The sequence below is a fragment of the Pogona vitticeps genome, chromosome 2, assembly GCF_051106095.1.
Source record: "Pogona vitticeps strain Pit_001003342236 chromosome 2, PviZW2.1, whole genome shotgun sequence".
Taxonomy (NCBI): Eukaryota; Metazoa; Chordata; class Lepidosauria; order Squamata; family Agamidae; genus Pogona; species Pogona vitticeps.
In genome coordinates this window covers 252,110,716-252,130,349 of record NC_135784.1, presented here as the reverse complement: position 1 = coordinate 252,130,349, position 19,634 = coordinate 252,110,716, and the positions used below count along the sequence as shown (strand labels likewise).

General features: G+C 37.3%; 1 protein-coding gene across 6 annotated transcripts in view; it reads left to right on the top strand.

Moving 5' to 3' along the window:
* PRDM6 (PR/SET domain 6) overlaps positions 1–19,634 on the top strand; it is a 130,860-nt gene that overhangs the window by 11,674 nt on the left and 99,552 nt on the right. For all 6 annotated transcript variants that reach the window (XM_072992419.2, XM_072992420.2, XM_072992416.2 and 3 more), the window contains exon 3: positions 8,843–9,150. In XM_072992419.2, the coding sequence (XP_072848520.2) occupies positions 8,843–9,150 (308 nt within the window). The remainder of the gene's footprint in view (positions 1–8,842; positions 9,151–19,634) is intronic.

The window sequence follows — 19,634 nt, the reverse complement described above, 5'->3', positions numbered from 1 at the left end:
ACCTACTAAAGCTGTCACGACTATTTACAGTAAAATTAAAATAATTGAAAGGTGGCCAAGCACATTTAAAACAAAAAGAGATTAAAAACATTTTCCAAAATGTATAAAATATTCTCCAAATAATTATCCTTTTAAAAAAGAGCATAGAAACCAAAGTCTCTTCAGAATGCACAGTTTTAGCAGCCTGTCAGAAACTGTGAGAAGAGTCCAGCCTGCTTTTCCTTGGAAGAGAGTTCCACAGTTTGGATATTACCCTGTTTCTCCTAAAATAAGACCTAACCTGAAAATAAGCCCTAGTATGATTTTTCAGGATGCTCGTAATATAAGCCCTACCCCCAAAATAAGCCCCAGTTAAGTGAAACCCCACCCTCCACCATTGTGCAGCAGCCAGAAGAAGATGACATGACTGTATTTGAGTAAATGTAGATTGTTGTACATGAAAAAAAAAACATCCCCTGAAAATAAGCCCTAATGTGGTTTTTTTGGAGCAAAAATTAATATTAGACCCTGTCTTATTTCCGGGGAAACAGGGTATTTATTTGTTTGTTGTAGGAAAACAACAACGGGTGTGGCTACACTAGCAGCAGGGAGTGAGCTAGTGTGGATCTCATGGGAATGACTGAGCTTGAGCCACCACCGTGGATTCAACTGCAGGCGGTTTCTTGACTGGCTCTTTAAGGCAAGGCAGAGAAAAGATTTAAAAAACAAAAAGCAAACCCTAACAACTGGTGTAGCACATCAGTGATAGTCTACTTACAAAAATATATACTGTATATTTCTTCACTCCTCCTGCCCAAACAGGAGAAGTGATTAATATGTGAATATCCTGAGGTGGCCTGCTTATTAAGTCATTTCACAATACTGTCAAATAGAAAGAGGAAGGCTTGGTTCCTTGGGTTGGTTCCAGTGATCACACTCACTGGAAGCGATCCAAATCAGAGTGATTCTACCTGAACCAGAACTGTAGAAGCCCTTTGACAGGTGCCAGAAAAGTCTGGATAGGAGCACTCTGGGGGTGAGCTGGTGCACTCTAGCAAAGATGTTTTTAAGAGCGCACCAGCCCATCCCTGCAGTGCTCCAGACTACGGGCTAAACAGCTTGTGTAGTCAGCCTGCATCTTAAAAACCAACAAGTTTTGTTTGTCAGAAGCTTTTGTGGGCTGCAGGTCACCCCTTGCTTGCTTATGTGAAGTATGGTCTTAGCAGGCGAGATGTTTGTAATGGATTTCAATGGATCAAAATTGTTTTCGGTGCGAAGAATATCTACATGAAATGCTTAATGTGTGTTGTGTTTAATGTGCCATCAAGTTGAAACTAACTTACAACAACCCTAGTAGGGCTTTCATAGTAAGTAAGATGTTTAGAGAACAGTCTTACCAGTTCCACCCCCATCAGCAAGTTTGTGTGGCCATGTGGGAATTTGAACTCATGTCTTCTGAGTGCTAGTTCATTGTCCAGTACAATACTGTACAGGGTAGCTGAAACAGTAGTGGGGGGAGTAAAACCATCATTGCCTGAGCTTCGGTGGGCTAAATGCAGTCATTTGTCCCAAGTAGAGCAAACCCTATGGGACTTTGGAATATAAGTCTCTTATATAAGTTAAGCCCTTGCGTAAGTCCCATTGATTCAGTGTACCTGCTCCAGTAGGAACTACCAGTTAGATTCAGCCGATTACCAGAAGGAATCCTCTTCTACCTGAGCCTTGATATCATTATCAAAAGTTTTGCTCAGAGTGCCTTTGCATGCTGCATTATGGCAGGTAACTACTCAGGACCAGAGGCCATTTCAAAAGCTTCCACATACGGAGTAACATCCTCAAAGACAGCCACCAGACACTTACTTTGTTATCTCTTTAGCACCAGGCAAAGGATGTAGCATTCTCTCAGGCTCTTTAATCCTTTCTGCCCCAACTTTATCTCTTCTCTTGCATCTTTGCTGTGTTATCCTTATGCCTACTCCTAACATCAACAGCTTTCAGTTGTTTGTTTATTGTGCTGCCTTTTCTTTAACATAGATTTGCAGTTTTGTTTATTATATGTGACACTGTCAGCTTTTGATCTTAGGATGACTAAGAAAGAAAGAAAAATTGCTCCTAAACACTATATATATATTTACTATTTTAAAAATATATATTTATTTATATATATTTACTATTCTTAAACATAAAACATCTGCTTATATAAGTTTACAAGACCAGTAGAAGTTGCATCCATGCCTTTAAGTATATGATACAAGTTGAAGTGAAACTGAAGGAAATTTGTTCCTTTAAGCTTAAAAGGAATTAGTCCCTCTTACTTTGACATTGGTTTGAGCACAACTCATGTGTGATTCTTAAACACTCAAGTGGAAATATGGTCCGGTTATTCCAGTCAAATTCATTTAGAAATGTTGCATCCAGATTATGGAATTGTTATTAACTTATGTCCCATTGATTTCAATACGTATACTCTAAATTTGATTGAATATGGATCCAACCTATAGCATTTAGGATTGGAATCTGGATTTCATAAAATGTTACCCATCTATATATCAATCATTATGTTTCAAACAGAGTTTTATAGACTGGTGATGTAATAAAAATTATGGTAGAATTTCTCAAGCATTAACAAGTGCTCCAGAACTGAAGTGGAAATATATTTAAAATGTGTTTGTGTATTTAACTTCTTGGAATATGATGGAATTCATACAATTTATATACTGTATATTATGAATAATCTCCAAACCATTAATAAAATATTAATGTCTAGATATGCTAACAATTCTAACTACAAAATAGTGCGGATATATTTCTGGTTATATAGCCTTAAAATTAGTAAGGGAGAAACATGGAGGAAGACATTCTTCTTAAGATAGCCAAGCAGGTCATTATTGTTATTTTAAATTTGGTCCTATAACAAGTATATTAACATCGTTTCCTAATAGTTCTGGTGAAATCTATTACAAATTAGAAATATGCTTTGGCGTGCAATAATATTTCTTTCCTTATTGATCTTCACTTTTTTTGGCATTGAGAGGAGGAAAGTGATCGAAAAATGTATTTAGCCATAGTATGTAGTAGAATAATTTCAGATTATCATGTTTATCTAATGTTCTAGAAGTCACATGTGTGTGTGTACACACACACACACACACACACACACAAAGTGATGTTACTGGTGGCAGAGTGCCGGCTCCCTGGCTGGAGTAAAAGAGATGCTTTGGCTTCATTTAATTGGAGCTGTTCAGTAGACATGGTGTCTCCAAGAGAGCCATTAATAATCAGGAAGTTGGGAGGAGGTTACACATCTAAAAGATTTTCAGCAGGGAACAAATTATTCCAGAATCAAGGGTCTGCCCTAAGAAGTAACTAAAATCTTGGTCAGTCATTTTATCACCAAAATGTGAGAAATTCAAAGTTCAAAGGAGAATGTATAGGAAAGCAAAAGGTTTTTGTTATGTTATGTTTTTGCTGTGGATGTTATTTGCAACCTGGGGACTACAATTTTAGGTTGTGAGACTAGCCAGTATGAATCGATAGTGTATAAGGACTACAGAATTGGGCATCTTACGTATCTTACTAAGAAGGACTAGTATAAATAAATTTTAAAAAGAGTGGCAGGACATATGGCAATATTTTATTCTTCTACAATAAAAGGTTTTCTTTAAAAAAACAGATTTTTCCTCTTGAAAGGAATTTTTTCTCCTTACTAGATTATCTCCATTTTATAGGTCTCCTTGGAATAAGAATGTAACAAACATTTTGTTGAGATATTTTCATATTCAAATGTTTTATTGGCTGCATCTTTCACACCTCCCTCTGCAATTACACAGTAAAGTCCACAAACCATTTAAGGGTTTAAACTTGTCTGATGGAAAGTACCAGAGTAAGCCACCATATTTTCAACAATAATAGTAATAATCAAGTTAATGGGTTGTAATTTAAAAAAACACCCTACACATGCCCATCTTTGATTCTGGCGCAATAATTTCCGTCCAGTATTTGTCTCTCCCACCCCACTTAGTAACCTTAGTACATGGGCCTGTAATGATTTATTTATTCATTTATAATTTAATTTATATACTGCCCAATTAGTGACCCTCTGAGAGGTGTACAGGGTAACAATTATGACTTCCTTTGTGCCATATAGATCATTTGTGCTTTCAACCATTCAGAAGCAACCAGGAGAAGCCATGTAACAGAGGAGGATTGGGAATGAGGAGGGAAATAAAGGGAGGATAGCGAAGACAACATTAGTGTAGCAGCTCTCCCAGTCTCATTTCTGTCTAGGTCAATTACCAAACAACTCTAGGAAAGTAGCCATCTATTTTGACTCCCCTGCCCTTTTCTCTTGAAGTCTTTCTTTTTCTTTTATGGCCTGATCCATGAGATCTTCTGTATGTGGTGTGGTAGGGTACTTCCAGTTGTGTAGAATGATGGTTTTTAACTGAATTATGGACATATACTGTAGGATATAAAAATAAATAAGAGGTGCAACATTTTACTTGCTCTCTACATCGGTAAAACCAATATTGTATTATCTGAAAGGGAAGAGTTATAGAAAGAATAGGAATAATCTGTAGACAATATATTATCTATTTCTTCTCAGAAAAAAACACTGTAATGAAGTATTTCTGACATAAATACTGCTTTTGTTAGTTCTAGCCTTTGTTGTTTCCTGCTTTAAGAAAGATAGTTAGGGAAGACAGTCACAAAAAGTATTGGTTTAAGTCCGTGTTGGTCACAGTTCTGTTGAGGGAGAACCATGTATGTAAGGACAATCACATGAACTGTTTTCCCTCTAGTTTTCCGTCCATGAGAGAGCAAGTCATGTGACCAGTGGATGAAGGGGAAAGGGTCAGATGGACACCTGAAGAGATATAGTTTCTTGTGCATTTGGCTTTAAGGATCCAGGCAGTATGATTCTGACTACTGTGTAGGTAAAAATGCTGAGATTTAAGGGCTAAATCCAATTGTTATTGCCAACTAGTGTAGGCATGATAGTATATTGAAAGAGTGGGACTTTGTGAGTTAACACTTCCATAAGCATCATAGATTTAATGATCTTTTCTTCTTGTGACTAACAATTGGACTTAACTCTACATTGTATTAAATTCCATTGAAGTGAACAGATTCAAACTGACCAGGCACTTTGTGAATAGGGTATGGCTATGAATAGGAGATTATAATGCTTGTGACCATAGCTAAAGACCATACTTCTCTTTGGCTCTGTTCATGTGAAATGTTTCCAGTTCAACAAACTCAAATCATGGTTTGATCATAGTTTGCAATTATAGTTTATTGTAGTTCTTACATCAGTTTCCCAGTTCAGGTGTGTGTGCTCCGTGGTGTCCAGTCGGAACCAACGTACATATAATATAATAGGGCTTTCAAGGTACGTGAGATATCTAAGGAATAGTTTACCAGTTCCACTCCCCCAGTGAGTTTCCATTGCCAAGTGAGAATTCAGACCCTGTTTTTCAGAGTCCTAGGCCATCACTCCATTCACTACACCACACTGGGAATCTCCCAGTTCATGTCACATAGGGTGAAATTAATTTTAAAAGCTTGGATATTCTTTTTTGCAATTGACCATATAAGCAGAGAAAGGAAAAGAAAACATGAATACTTGACATCGTCATTTCCCTTTCAACAGATCATAGTTTTTTGACCAGTAGCACATACCTGTCTTATAGTTGGAATCTTAAATGCACTTAATTAACTATGTGTTACACTATAAATAAGCATACCACCAAGGAACATGTTGAGATTTAAAGAAATGTTCAGCTAGTTCTATGTGCCCAAGGGGGCTTTGGGTTCATTTTCTTATACACCAACCCTTCCTGTTTTTGAATGGTTTTTGAAACAGGCAGACTTACAAAAGTAGTTTGTGTTGTGGTATGAGAATTTGCTAGTCGGAGAAAAAGTAAACAGTCTCATGTGGCATGCCAAAATCCCTGGGTAAAGTCCAAATCATATTTTGGCTCTAGCATGAAATGTTTTAGAGCAGAATGTGAACTCATCACAGTGTTTCATATTGTGGTTCTATACAGCAGCACATTTTGGGGAAAAAATCTTTAAAATTATGTTATAAATTTGAATATCTAATCAAATATATTTTGCATCTGGGTAACTGCAAAAACCCCAAGCAATCTACCATATTTTTTTGTGTATAAAATTCCCCCAAATTTAGAAATCAATATTTTAAACAGAACAGAATACATTTTTATTTAGTAATTAAGTAATATTTACATACCAGTGTGGGCCCTATTGCATCTGAGCCCTGTCTACATGCTCCACCTCTAGCGAAGTGGTCAGTTACATAAGGCTCGTGATTGGAGGAAGCGAAGTCTCCTGACTGTAGGAAGCTAAGCCTCCTGATTGAAAGAAGCCTGATTACACAGGCAAGGTATGGGCTGTTTTGCAATTGCACGGTTTTTGCCTCAACTTACTTCTGTGTATAAGACGACCCTCAATTTTTAGTCTAAAGATTTTAAACAAACGTATCATCTTATACACAGAAAAATATGGTATGTTGAATATCTGAACACAGACAAATAAATGTACAATAAATAAATTGTCACTGGACGCCAAAATGTGTATGACTCACTTATCAATGGAAGAAATAAAGTTAGCATTTTAGTTGTGTGACATGTAATTGTGTTGAATGTTTAGAACCCTTTATTTTATTTTATTTTATTTTATTTTATTTTATTTTATTTTACTCCTTTGAAATACAAAGCTACATAGAAGGTTACCTAACACTGGAATCAAGAAGGCTGTATCAGTTCTGCTGAGTTTATAATGTGTGGTTCCAGACTGCTTACTTATTCCAGATTTCTAGTTTAAACCACCAAATCACGGAGCAGCTGGTGAATATTTTTGCTTTATTTTTAGATGCTTGATGTTTATAGTACAGTATTATCAGTGCAAAGGGAATTGCTGTGTAAATAATGAAGAATAAGTACTACCTTTTAACATATTCCTATAACAGACTTGTTTGAAATTGTTGATTATATTATAATGTGCAAAATATGCCAGAGACTGTAATTGAGTCAAAGAGGTTCATTTTTATTTTATTTGCAAAATATATTCCTAAGCATGAGCTGTGTTCTTGGAAGTCCGGAACTTACATCATATAATGAATGTGGAAACCATTAACATGAAATAGAATAAAATGAAAACTTCTGAAGTTCTCTTTCTCAATTTAAGCTCTTATTAAAGTTTTTCTTAATATAACAGAAAGATGTTATACATCTGTTATCGTATGTGTACAACATTTTCTGGCATGCATAAAAATTAGATACATATTGTAATACTGAGTAACAGAAATAGCAATGGGGAAATTTTCATTTCAGGAAGAGCTTGCTATTGATAAAGTTAGCATAAATGTAACACATGTGTACATTTTAATGGGGAAACATCAATCAGATATTTCATCTGAAAATCATTTGATTAAAAGCCTTAAATGGGATTATGGTTTACCAAAGCTCGGAATTTTTTATTTATGCACACTGCCACCATTGATAAAAGTTACTTTATTTTCCTGGTAATTTCAGTCATCTTATCAGTTTACTTGTTTGCTGTTTTCTCATGCAAGTTTGTGCTCAAATCACCGTACTTAAAAATGTAGAAGAAAAGAACAAAACAAAACAAAATGACATACCATAATATCAAGACAGTAACATAGTTTCATATCAAGAGAATAGTGATACCATGATAAACATTAAATAAATAACATGATATACAAAGCACTAGATATGTAATGTAAAATGTCTGCAACAGTTAACCAGATGGCAACAATAAAAAAGCAACACAATTCAGCAAATGATAATTTTAAGCTGTCTTATTTCAAAACTATGCATTTCAAATGTATCAGCACTGATTATAATTAATAATTCATCCCTGAAAGTATTTTAAAATTTAATATAGATATAAAATCAAGTTCTGTAAGTACATGCATACATGCAAACATGTACAATAAATACAGTTAATATACACATCATCTGAGACCAGCAGAAAGCTCAGTTAGGAATAAGCAAACTTACCTACACATCCCAAAGGATACTTCATTGAAGGGCATATGTTCCTGGCATCCAAATGATATATGGACCTCAAGTGGTCCAGTTTGGCCCACTGTCAATTTGCTAATATCATGAAATAGTTTAAGAAGAGAGCCACTTCAGGATATTATTATAATTAAACATTTCTTTGGCTATATAGAGGGACCAAGGAAGTTATTGTTTGTTTGGCTTTTTAAAAATATATATCAGGAGACGGGGGGGGGGAAATAAGGGGGGATTTGTCCTATTTCTGGGACATTATGCTGTCTTGTCCTACTTCTGGGACAAAGTTTTCAATTTGCCTTTTATTTCTTAAAGTGATGCAGCACATATGTGCTGGCGGAATACACTAAATTTTTTTCACTTCCTTGGCCCCTCTGCAAAGCCAGTAATCATTGATTTGACATCCTGAAGTGGCTCTCTTCTTAAGCAACTTCACAATATTGGCAATCAGTTGGAATGCCTGCTTTTGGTTCTTTTCAGCAATCACACATGCCAAAAATGGATCAAAAGAAAGCAATTCTACCTGCACCAAAAATTAGAAGCCATTGACAAGGTCAGAAAGGTGCAGGAAAGACAACGTTTGATAACCATCTTTGCGAGTGAATCAGCTTGTCCCCTGTAGCAGACCAAACAGCAGGCTAAATGTACATATAGTCAACCTCTTACTTAGAAATGTGCCTGAGTACAACTTACATCTGAAGATGGGTGATACAACCAGGGATGACCATGAGAAAGGTATAGCCACAAAGTGTACATTTATGTTTTCAAGTTCTGAATTTGTTTTAATCTTTTCTTTGCAGGCTGTGACATGTGTGCAGATAACCGTAATGGAGAATGCCCAATGCACGGACCTCTACATTCTTTGCGCCGCCTTGTGGGTACTAGTAGTGCTGCTGCTGCAGCACCTCCACCTGAGATTCCTGAGTGGCTTCGGGATCTGCCACGGGAAGTGTGTCTGTGTACCAGCACTGTGCCTGGTTTGGCCTATGGCATCTGTGCTGCTCAGAGGATTCAACAGGGCACCTGGATTGGGCCTTTCCAGGGAGTTCTCCTTCTACCAGAGAAGGTGCAGACCGGAGCAACCAGAAACACCCAGCACCTTTGGGAAGTAAGTAAACATTCAAAGCATTTTGGTTTTTACAAGGCGATAATACATTCAAGTTTTGTTTTGTGAATTCTTGTTCCATTTATGTTCATTGTCAGAGACTTATAAGAATAGATTTCAATGTTTCCATAGTGGCACGGGCTTATAAAATCTCTCGTGTTTTCTGTCTGAAGATGTCATTAGCAAAAAGCAACTCCCCTTAAACTTCTATTAGTAAAACAGATTTTGGAGATTCTTTTAAGGAATGATAAAGGTGTGATATTATATTATGGAGCCAATATTCAGTGTTACAGATCAACTCATAGTAAGGACTCATCAGGAGAACTCCAGAACAAAAGGAACTGTAACTGGAATATTGAAAGAGTACAGTGTTGTTGGACTACACCTCCCAGAATCCTAGAGCTGGCATGGCCTCTGTCATATTGGCTGTGGTATTTCAGGACCTGTGGCTAAAAAATAAAAAACAATGTTTCCCATCTTTGGGAATGTCAATTTGTCTTCTGTATTTTTCAACACAGAGCCATTTTGTAAAACTTTGGCCATGATTTCATTAATGTGAGTCATTTACAGCTTTTTAAGAATTACTAGTTTTGAGTGCTTGTGAGCTACCCAAGGGGGAACTGTTTGTTTGCTAGCATGTGACAGAAAAGTCAGCTTGGGTTAGAAACTTATACGCGGATACCAGGTGTTTTGTGGGGCTTTTTCATATGTTGTGTCCCCACCATTCTAAACCATGGTTTAAGTCAGTTGCGGGCAATATGGGCTGCATGCAGTCATCAGCCCTCAATAACCTCAAAATATGAGTATATGGTGTGTGTGTTTTTAAAAAAAGAGGAATGTGCACCAGAAAGTCCCCCTTTTGCCCTCTGATAGGCAAGGAGAGACTCAGCATGTTCTGTGGAACAAAGACCTGGGCTCAGAAGCAAAGAAGAACATAGTAGGCAGAGATTTTAGTTTTAAAACTGTGACCTCAAAATAAGAGATAGGAAAAAAAATGCAGTGGTCAGAATAGGAGATGGCTATATAAAGTAACCAACAATGCTTGAGAGAAACCACTTTTTTGCCATGGTGCTTATGAATAAGCATTTGATTTGGAAATAGTGTGACAATGGATAGCAAATGGGATGAGGAGACTGTAATCATGCTTTGTGCTTGAATAAAAGATGGATTTCAATGCTTGAGATTAATATGGAGAGCCTTAATGAAGCAGAAGGCTTGGAAAGAAAAGTGAAGAACTCTGTCTTGGATGTATTGACACTGCCATGCAACAGTCAAGGAGAAATATCAGGTAGGAAGATGTAGTACTGAATGAAGTAGAAAATTCATGTGCGAGAATAAGGAACTATCAGCATATAGGTTACAGGTGGGAAATGTGTGGCCTTCCAGATGTCCTTGGAGTTAAAATGAAGTCTGTCCTTCCAGCACAGCTAACAGTTAGCAATGATTGGAGTTGTAGTCAAAGACATTTCCTATTGTAGGTAGAGGTACTGTTGAGCCATGATATTTGACAGGGTCAGCCAGGGGTAGTATGTTAAAGAGAAAGTAGCAGAGGTTGAAGAACACATCTCTGAAAGATTCCAAGAGGGAGAAGGAAATGTAGAAGAAAACTTCCCCTGTAGAAACACTGAACAAGTTATTAGAAAAGTTAGAACTAGATGAAAACCAGATGAGAACAGAGAATCATGGAGGCCCATGTATGAAAGAAGTTGGGCAGGAGAAAGCAATTCAAAAGAAACAAGAGAAGTCCAGTAGGATGAGGACAGTTTTAGCAGAATGCAGATGATGGAAGCCAGACTGTAGGAGGTGCTGAGAGGATCTGAAGAAAAGACTGGTTGGAATAGTAGGAACATTTATTTATTTTGTTGATTTGAAATATTTATACCCCACCTTTCTCCTCCAAAAGGACCCAAGGTGGCTTATGTCATTAAAAGACATTAGATAAAGCTAACAACAGGATCAAACAAATACCATACTTAAAAATATAAACAACACTGAAACACATTCAAAGTGGTAAGGGACAACAATTCACTTAAAACCCCTAATCAGGCAGCCAGTTATGTGGAGCACTAGTAAGCAGGAAAGGGTTAAAAAGCACACTGGACAGTAGTTAACGTGATGGTGTGTGTGTTTTAAGGAGTATTTTGGGAATCTGGCAGACATGAATGCAATAAATGACAGAGAAGAGACCAAAGGAAATCTATTGATTGATTATGTGGTGGAGAGGAGAGAACACGGTTTTCCACTTTCATTTCTGTTATGCTATATGCTATCCAGCAAAAAACAAAACAAAAAACAAACAAACCACACACCGGTAATATTCTCAAGATGATATTCTAAAGTGCCCTAGAGTCCCATTCTTAGGATTAAAGTGGAATATAAATAACTAAATAAAATAAGTACCTAGCTGCCTATTCTTAATGCTATTCACATGCTTTGAAAACTTTTAGTGGATTTATAGAGGTTTCTGATACAGTGGTGCGTCGATTTACGAACTTAATCCATCCTGGAAGATGTTTGTAAGTCGAATCAGCATTTCCCATTGAAATGCATTGAAACACGATTAATCCATTCCGGCTGTTTTTTTGTTTGTATGTAGAGATGCCGGTTGTAAGTCGAAGCATTAGTTCCTATGGGAACCTACCTACTTCTTAAGTAGGTTCCCATAGGAACTAATGCAAAACCTGTTAATCCATCCTCTACCACTAGGGAGAGAGAGAAAAAAATTAACCTAAGATGAACTTAGGTTAAAAAAGGGCAGGAAAGGAGGAAGAGAGGGAACAATGGGGAAAAGATGAAAGAAAGAAGGTTATCACTGGGTCACACAGACACCTCAGACAAAGGTTTGTGCTTTTAAGCACAAAAAGAGAGAAGACACAGAGAGAGAAGACAATGGGGGGAGAGTTTGGAGTCTAAAACACATTTTAAACCCACACATGCTAAACCCACACACTTTAAACTCATACACTTTACACCAAGACATTTTAAACCAAACCAAGCAACATATTAGAGCCCATCAGCCAGCACAGACCTTTGCAAAAACATTTCTGATTTTAAAACCGAAAGACTAAACTCCATTTTAAAGCAAACCAGCCAGCACAGACCCTTGCAGAAAGGGTCTGCAAGACTCATCAGAGCACAGAAACATAACCGCCCCGACCTAGCCCAAACCCAAGCTGCAAAAACCCTGTACAGAAAACAAATGGAGCAGATCAGAAATGCACAGAGAACAAAGCAAAAAGCAAGGGAAGCATGCAGGAACCATTGCAAAAGCACAGAAAACAAACGGAGCAGATCAGAAATACACAGAGAACAAAGCAAAAAGCAAGGGAAGCATGCAAGACACAATGAAAATTGAAAAAAAAGCAACCAACCCCCCCAAGACCCATTGGAAATGGGAGGGAACAAAAAACAAAACAAAAAAACCAAAAACCAAGACCCATCAGAAATGGGGGAAAAACATTCCAAAAAGCAACCAACCCCCCCATTGGAAATGAGGGGGGGAAACAAAAAAACAAACAACCCCCCAAGATCCATCACAGCACAGAAACAGTTTTTAAAAAGTATAAAGCAGCACCTTACCTTAGCAGGCAGCCTTGTTGGATCACACGCTCTCTAATTGCCAGGGCGAAAGAGCTACAAAGAAGCAGCCTCATAGCCACCTACAGTTAGCTATTTGAATTTCCTGCCCTTTTCCCCAGCCTTCTTGTGTTTGTAAGTGGAAGCTCCGGTCGCAAGTCAAAGCAACATTTTGTGACCGGAGCTGTTCATAAGTCAAAATGTTCGTAGGTAGGGGCATTCGTAAATTGAGGCACTACTGTATAAGCAAAACTGGGCAAGCACATTTTGATGCCTGTGACAAAGGGTAACATGGCACACAGTCCTATTCCAACTATTGATACTGGACAGATTTAGAGTTGAGTCTTAATGGTTGAGTCAGTGATGAGGATGGAACAGCATAGTGAGCAGCAGAGCAAGAGTTTAGCTTGGGAGACTCAGGGCATGCCATATGTCATATAATAGCTTTGTCTTCCAGCATCTTGCCATTGCCTTCCAGAGACAACTGCCTCACTCTGTCTTCTGGTAGGATGGCCCTGAATGTGAGCAAAAAATCTGGAAGATCTGTTTCAAAGATAGTTAATTCAGATCTGGTGCTCTTTTGCTTGCTTTATTTTGGCAAACATTGGGATTATTCCATTTGATGTATAGTTGGATACTGTGGACATATTTTTTGGCATGTCAGCACAGGAGTTCCTGCCACACATCCAGTGTTTGCTTTGTATGTAATCCATACAGTTCAATGTACAGCAGTTTGAAGTAAATTAAATACTATTCCATTACATCAAGACGTGGCCTGAGACCAGTGGGTATTCACTGGGAAATTATACAGTTCTTTATCAATCAGCCAAGTCATTTTTACAGCTTACAGAAAAGATCATTTCTTTAGGAAGCCAAAATTATGAATCATTTTAAATGTGATTCCTTTAATTTTACTTTTACTCCATTTTTAGCTGGTGCAGAATTTATTAATGAAAAAAAATGTTATGAAAATACATAAACTCTGGTTTATTTAAAATAGACAAAACAAGCAAACAAACACAACATGGCTGGTTTTAGTAAATAAACACTTTTCTTTCTAAGACAATCATTGATTTTATAAGAGTTTCAGGAATATTTCTAGTGTGTTCACTTTGAGTTAGTGACATTATTCCCCAGTGTTTTTGTGAAGGAAACAAACTTTCTCAGAAATGGGGGCTTACTGAGAATGAGCTAATTTTCTCTTAATGTGCTTTTTTAAAATAAGGAAGTAAAATGCACTCATATCCAACATATATGAAAACATTATCTCAGTTATTAATGTGTTTTTATTCCCAAGAGATAAATTAATCTAGCTGCACAAGGTTTCCCCTTTCTGTTTAACATCAAATTGTAATAAGGCTAGACTTAAGGAATGCGTAGAGGAACGTTTTAAATTCCACTGGAAAATAATGTGGACACTTAAATGGTTTGCAAGTAGCTATTGACTTTTTCAGACATTAAGGTTTTAGTAATACAGCTGTATAATGCAGTGAAAGGCAATTTCTGCCCCTTCTTTTCTCTTTCGCCTTTGCATGGGGGGCACTTTTAACTGAGGCACAGATATGAAACAGCTAGCGCAATTCCAGATCTCTGGAAACACTGCATCTCTATTTTTTGTGCCCATAAACATTTCACCCAACATATGCAGTGAAAATTAGTTCACCCTTTTCTCCCTCTTGAGATATTCAAGGCTGTGATTTTAATTTTATGCATGGTGGTGGTGATGACTGTCATGTTGATAGTGACATCCCAGAATGTTGGAAGACTTGAATAATTTAGTTTAGTTTTAATTATACATTTAAAAATAGATTAAATACAAGTAGAAATCACAATTTGTTACCAGAATAAAGAAAGTCAAAGTTATCTCTTAGTTTTAATGATAATTGAATCCAAGAAATTATGTTTAATATCACCACCTTGAAAGTGAGCTTACATTTTACTGACAACTTATTGTGCTTGAGTCCTGTTGAAATCAATGACACTGGTTTGTCACAGCCTAAATTCCTTAGATTTCAATGGAATGTAAATGCAACTAAGGTAAGGGTGAAGATATAGATAATATTTTAAGTGTGCTGAAAGGAAATAGTTCAAGCACATAATCACTGTACTGATGACAGAAATGTGTTTACATCATTTCACTACACTTAGGCTGTAGGATGGACATACTTTCATGACCATTGGTCCCAATGGACTGAATAAGACATAATTCCTGAGCCATAAGCAGCCTGTGGCCCAACCATTTCTTGCCCAAATGTTTGGGGTAAAGTGGCTTTCTCAGACCACAAGCCAATTTGATCTGAGTACAAATGCACAGAATTGTACAGTATAGTGGTGCCTCGCTTAACGATTGCTTCGTATAATGAAAAATGCACTTAACGATTTTTTCAGAGCGATCTTGCACTTCGTTTAACGATTTTCCCTACGGGCGATTTTTGCTTAACGATTTTGGGACCATGCTTCACTTAACGTTTTTGGTTTTAGGTCCCCTTGTTTCGCTTAACGTATTTTTTGACAGCACCATTTTCGCTATTTTTAAAATATTCTAAAATGATTAAAAGTGTTTAAAATGCTTGGAATCGTTAGTGCGCCTAATAAAACCTTCGTTAACTTAATTTGGCTTTTTTCTGAGTCTTTTTGAATTTTTTGTGAATTTTTTTCCCCCATTGAAATAGGCTTCAATGCATTTTAATAGAGGAACCACGTTTCACTTAATGTTTTTTCCTATGGCGATTTTCGCTTAAGGACGGTAATTATCCGGTTTTCAGTGCATCTCTATGGGAAATGGTGTTTCGCTTAACAATGTTTTCACATAGCGATTTTTTTTGAACCAATTAAAATCGTTGAGCGAGGCACCACTTTACTGTTAACTGTCACATTATTTATTTATTTATTTATTTATTTATTTATTTATTTATTTATATGCCACCCACACTACCCAAAGATCTCTGGGCGGCTTACAACATTTTAACCTTAATTATATATTGGGACTTGTGCTTAGTGCTTCAATTTTTATATCACATCTTTTCCTCCAGCTCCTATATATAGAAGACACCTTATTTAGCTGAAGGGAATATAAATGTATATATAAAATGGAAATTCCCTTTCCATTTTGATCAGGTCCTCTCTCTCTCTCTGAAAAACAAGAACAAGTAATTGCATTAGAAGTAAGCTGTATCAGGACCTACAGAATTTATTCTTACTATATATATACCCTACATTTGATTTTTTAAAGGAAAGTGTTGTATGGCCTGTTTGCATGACATATTTTGCAACTGCTCAAAGGAGATTTGAGACTATTTTTACGGTGTTGAATCCAAGCATACAGACTACTTCTCATGTATCCTGGGAAAAGAGAGAAATAGAATCCTTACCTCTTTCCCAAATAAGTAAGAATTCCAGTGTAGTGTTAATATTCCTCAGTTTTCTCTAAACTACATTTTGTCTAGGATTTTGATGTGGAAAAGTGTTAGGGGATAAAATCATTTATAAACCATATCTTTATAAAGGTGAAAATTATCTTTCTCAGCAATATCATCTATATTCTAGACTGCTTGTCAGCATAAGTTCAAATATGTCATGTTCCTGATCAAATAATTTAAGTCCAAAAATAAACCATGCTAATCTTGCAATATGGAGGATAAACAAGCCATATTTTATATGTTGTATGTATGTATGTATGTATGTATGTATGTATGTATGTATGTATGTATGTATGTATGTATGTATGTATGTATGTATGTATGTATGCATGTATGTATGCATGCATGCATGCATGCATGCATGTATGTATTTTTATTTATTTTTTATTTATATCCCGCCTATCTGGTCAAGCGAGGACCACTCTAGGCGGCTAATGATATGTATAATGAGAAAATATACTTTTATGCTAGACTTCTTTTTATTAAACTTGTAAAATGTCTGAGTATTTTGAAGTTGTGTAGCATCTAAAGTTTATTTTGTTAGAAATATTTCAGCTAATTAATTTGTTGGAAGGTTAGTCAGAAGATTGGGTGACAAATTTGATTTATCTTATTCCTATGTACTATTTTAATTTCACTTCTGCAGAAGATAAACATCACAGCAAATTTCTCTGCTATTCTTGACTCCTCAATCATTATAGATACTACTGATATTTTAACATGGTTATTATAATATAAGTTCACAATGATTCAGTACTTCTCTGAAATATAACTAAACATACATGAGTTGTTTCAATGTTATGCTTGTTTACTTGGGAAAAAAGTCTTATTGGTTCCTAAGTTGCTGTTCAATTTATGAGAATGAAGGAGATCACTTGGTGGCTTAGGCCAGAGGTTGGGAGTTCAATAACCATTGTGCCTTTTGTAGGGGCTGAACATTATGATCTATAGCTGTGATGGTGAATCTATGGCACACGTGTCACCTGTAGCATGCAGCGATGTCTCCCTTGGCACGCAAGCAGAGCACTACCCCCCACTACCCGCCCCCACCCCCCACAGTCAAACCTCAAACTGCACCATCATCAGCCACCTCTTCTTGCTAATTTCCTTGGTTATGGCACTCCTTCTTTAAGAGAGCTCTTTAAGAGATCGGAGATAAGCCTGCTTGATTGGTTACAGCTGGCCCCGGCGTCAAATGACTGCTTCCGCCCAGAGGTGACTGCAAGCAGGAGGGAAAGGCTCCAAGTTAAGGAGGGAAGGAACTTGTGACTTCATCAAGTGTGTTTCAATGTATGTACAAAATGGAGGAAGCGAGGTGTGTGTATGTGTGTGTGAGAGAGAGAGTGAGTGAGTGTGTGTGTGACTCAAAACTGAAAAAAAGAACTGATTCAAGGAAGGAAAGCTCCAGTTGAGGGAAGGACCGCGTGACTTCAACAAGCTTGTTTAAATGTATGTACAAAATGGAGGGAACAAGAAGTGTGTGTGTGGGGGGGGAGAGAGTGTATGTGTGACTTAAAATTGAAAAAAGAACTGATTCAAGGAGAGAAAGCTTCAGTTGAGTGAAGGAACGCGTGACTTCATCAAGCTTGTTTAAATGTATGTACAAAATGGAGGCGCTCTGTGTGTATGTGTGTGGGGGGGAGAGTGTGTGTGTGTGACTCAAAACTGTTAATTTTCACTGCATTTAGCTCTTCAGTTTGCTGAGAACAGCAGAAATCTGAAGTGTATAGCAATTGCGTTTCTCTATTTCTCATCCCCAAAGCAGGCAAGAGTATATCACATTTTATTCCCAAAATCTGAATCCCAGTCTTTCTGCTCCTGGTCCTACCTTGACTGCAACACCAAACAAAAAGTCTTACAAACGAAAGACTGTGGGTTTCTTTATTGTGTCAGTCCATCTCATGTGCAGTCTTCCTCTTTTCCTACTGCTTTGCACTTTCTCCTGCATTGCTGCCTTTTCCAGTGACCACACTTCAAAAGCATCAATTCTTCAGCGGTCAGCCGTCTTTATAGTCTAGCTCTCACTTCCATACATCACTACTGGAAAAACCATAGTTTTGACTATGTGGACCTTTGTGGGCGAGGCTATGTCTCTGGTTTTTAAGATGCTGTCTAGGTTTGTCATCGCTTTCCTCCCAAGAAGCAGGCATCTTTTGATTTTGTGGCTGCTGTCACCCTCTGCAGTGATCATGGAGCCCAAGAAAGTAAAATCTGTCACTGCCTCCATATCTTCCCCTTCTATGTACCAGGAGGTGATGGGACCAGTCACCATGATCTTAGTGGGGTTTTTTTAATGTTGAGCTTCAGACCATTTTTTGTGCTCTCCTCTTTCACTCTTAATAAAAGGTTCTTTAATTCCTCCTCACTTTCTGCCATCAGAGTGGTATCGTCTGCATATCTGAGGTTGATATTTGTTCTGGCAATCCTAATTCCGGCTTGGGATTCCTCCAGTCCAGCCTTTCGCATGATGCATATGTTAAATAAGCCGGGAGACAATATACAGCCTTGTCATACTCCTTTTCCCATTTTGAACCAATCCATATCCAGTTCTAACTGTTGCTTCCTGTCCCACATATAGATTTTTCAGGAGATAGATAAGGTTGTCAGGCACTCCCATTTCTTTAAGAACTTGCCATAGTTTGCTGTGGTCCACACAGTCAAAGGCTTTTGCGTAGTCAATGAAGCAGACGTAAATGTTTTTCTAGAGCTCTCTGGCTTTATCCATAATCCAGCACATGTTAGGAATTTGATCTCTAGTTCCTCTGCCCCTTCAAAATCCAGCTTGTACTTCTGGGAGTTCTTGGTCAACATACTACTGAAGCCTATCTTGGAGGATTTTGAGCATAACCTTGCTAGCATGTGAAATGAGTGCAGTTGTACGTTAGTTGGAGCATTCTTTGGCACTGCCCTTCTTTGGGATTGGGATGTAGACTGATCTTTTCTAATCCTCTGGCCACTGCTGAGTTTTCCACACTTGCTGGCATATTGAGTGTAGCACCTTAACAACATCATTTTTTAAGATTTTAAATAGTTCAACTGGAATGCCATCACCTCCACTGGCCTTGTTGTTAGCCATGCTTTCTAAGGCCCAGGATGTCTGGCTCAAGGTCAGCAGCCACACTATCTGGGTTGTCTGGGTGCTGCATGTGTTGCTCTCAAACTAACAGCATATGGGCCAAGGTTTGACAAATTATCAGCATGCATACAACATCAAAAAATCACATTGTGCAAAAGCATGCAAAGTTTGAGTATCCCTCAGAAACTTTTAATTAGCTAGATAAAAGCTAATTAGTGATGGCATCATTAGCTTTTTGTATGTGGAGTTGCATCAACAGGATTTCAGCTGTTTCGTGTTTTGTTCAGAAAACATACAAAGCTAGTTTCAGATGTAATTATACATTTAAAGGAGAAATAATTAGGGTATATTGTCTTTATTATTTCTGTGGTTCATCTTCCTGAAGCAGCAAAGCACATTTTTGTAGTTAAAATATA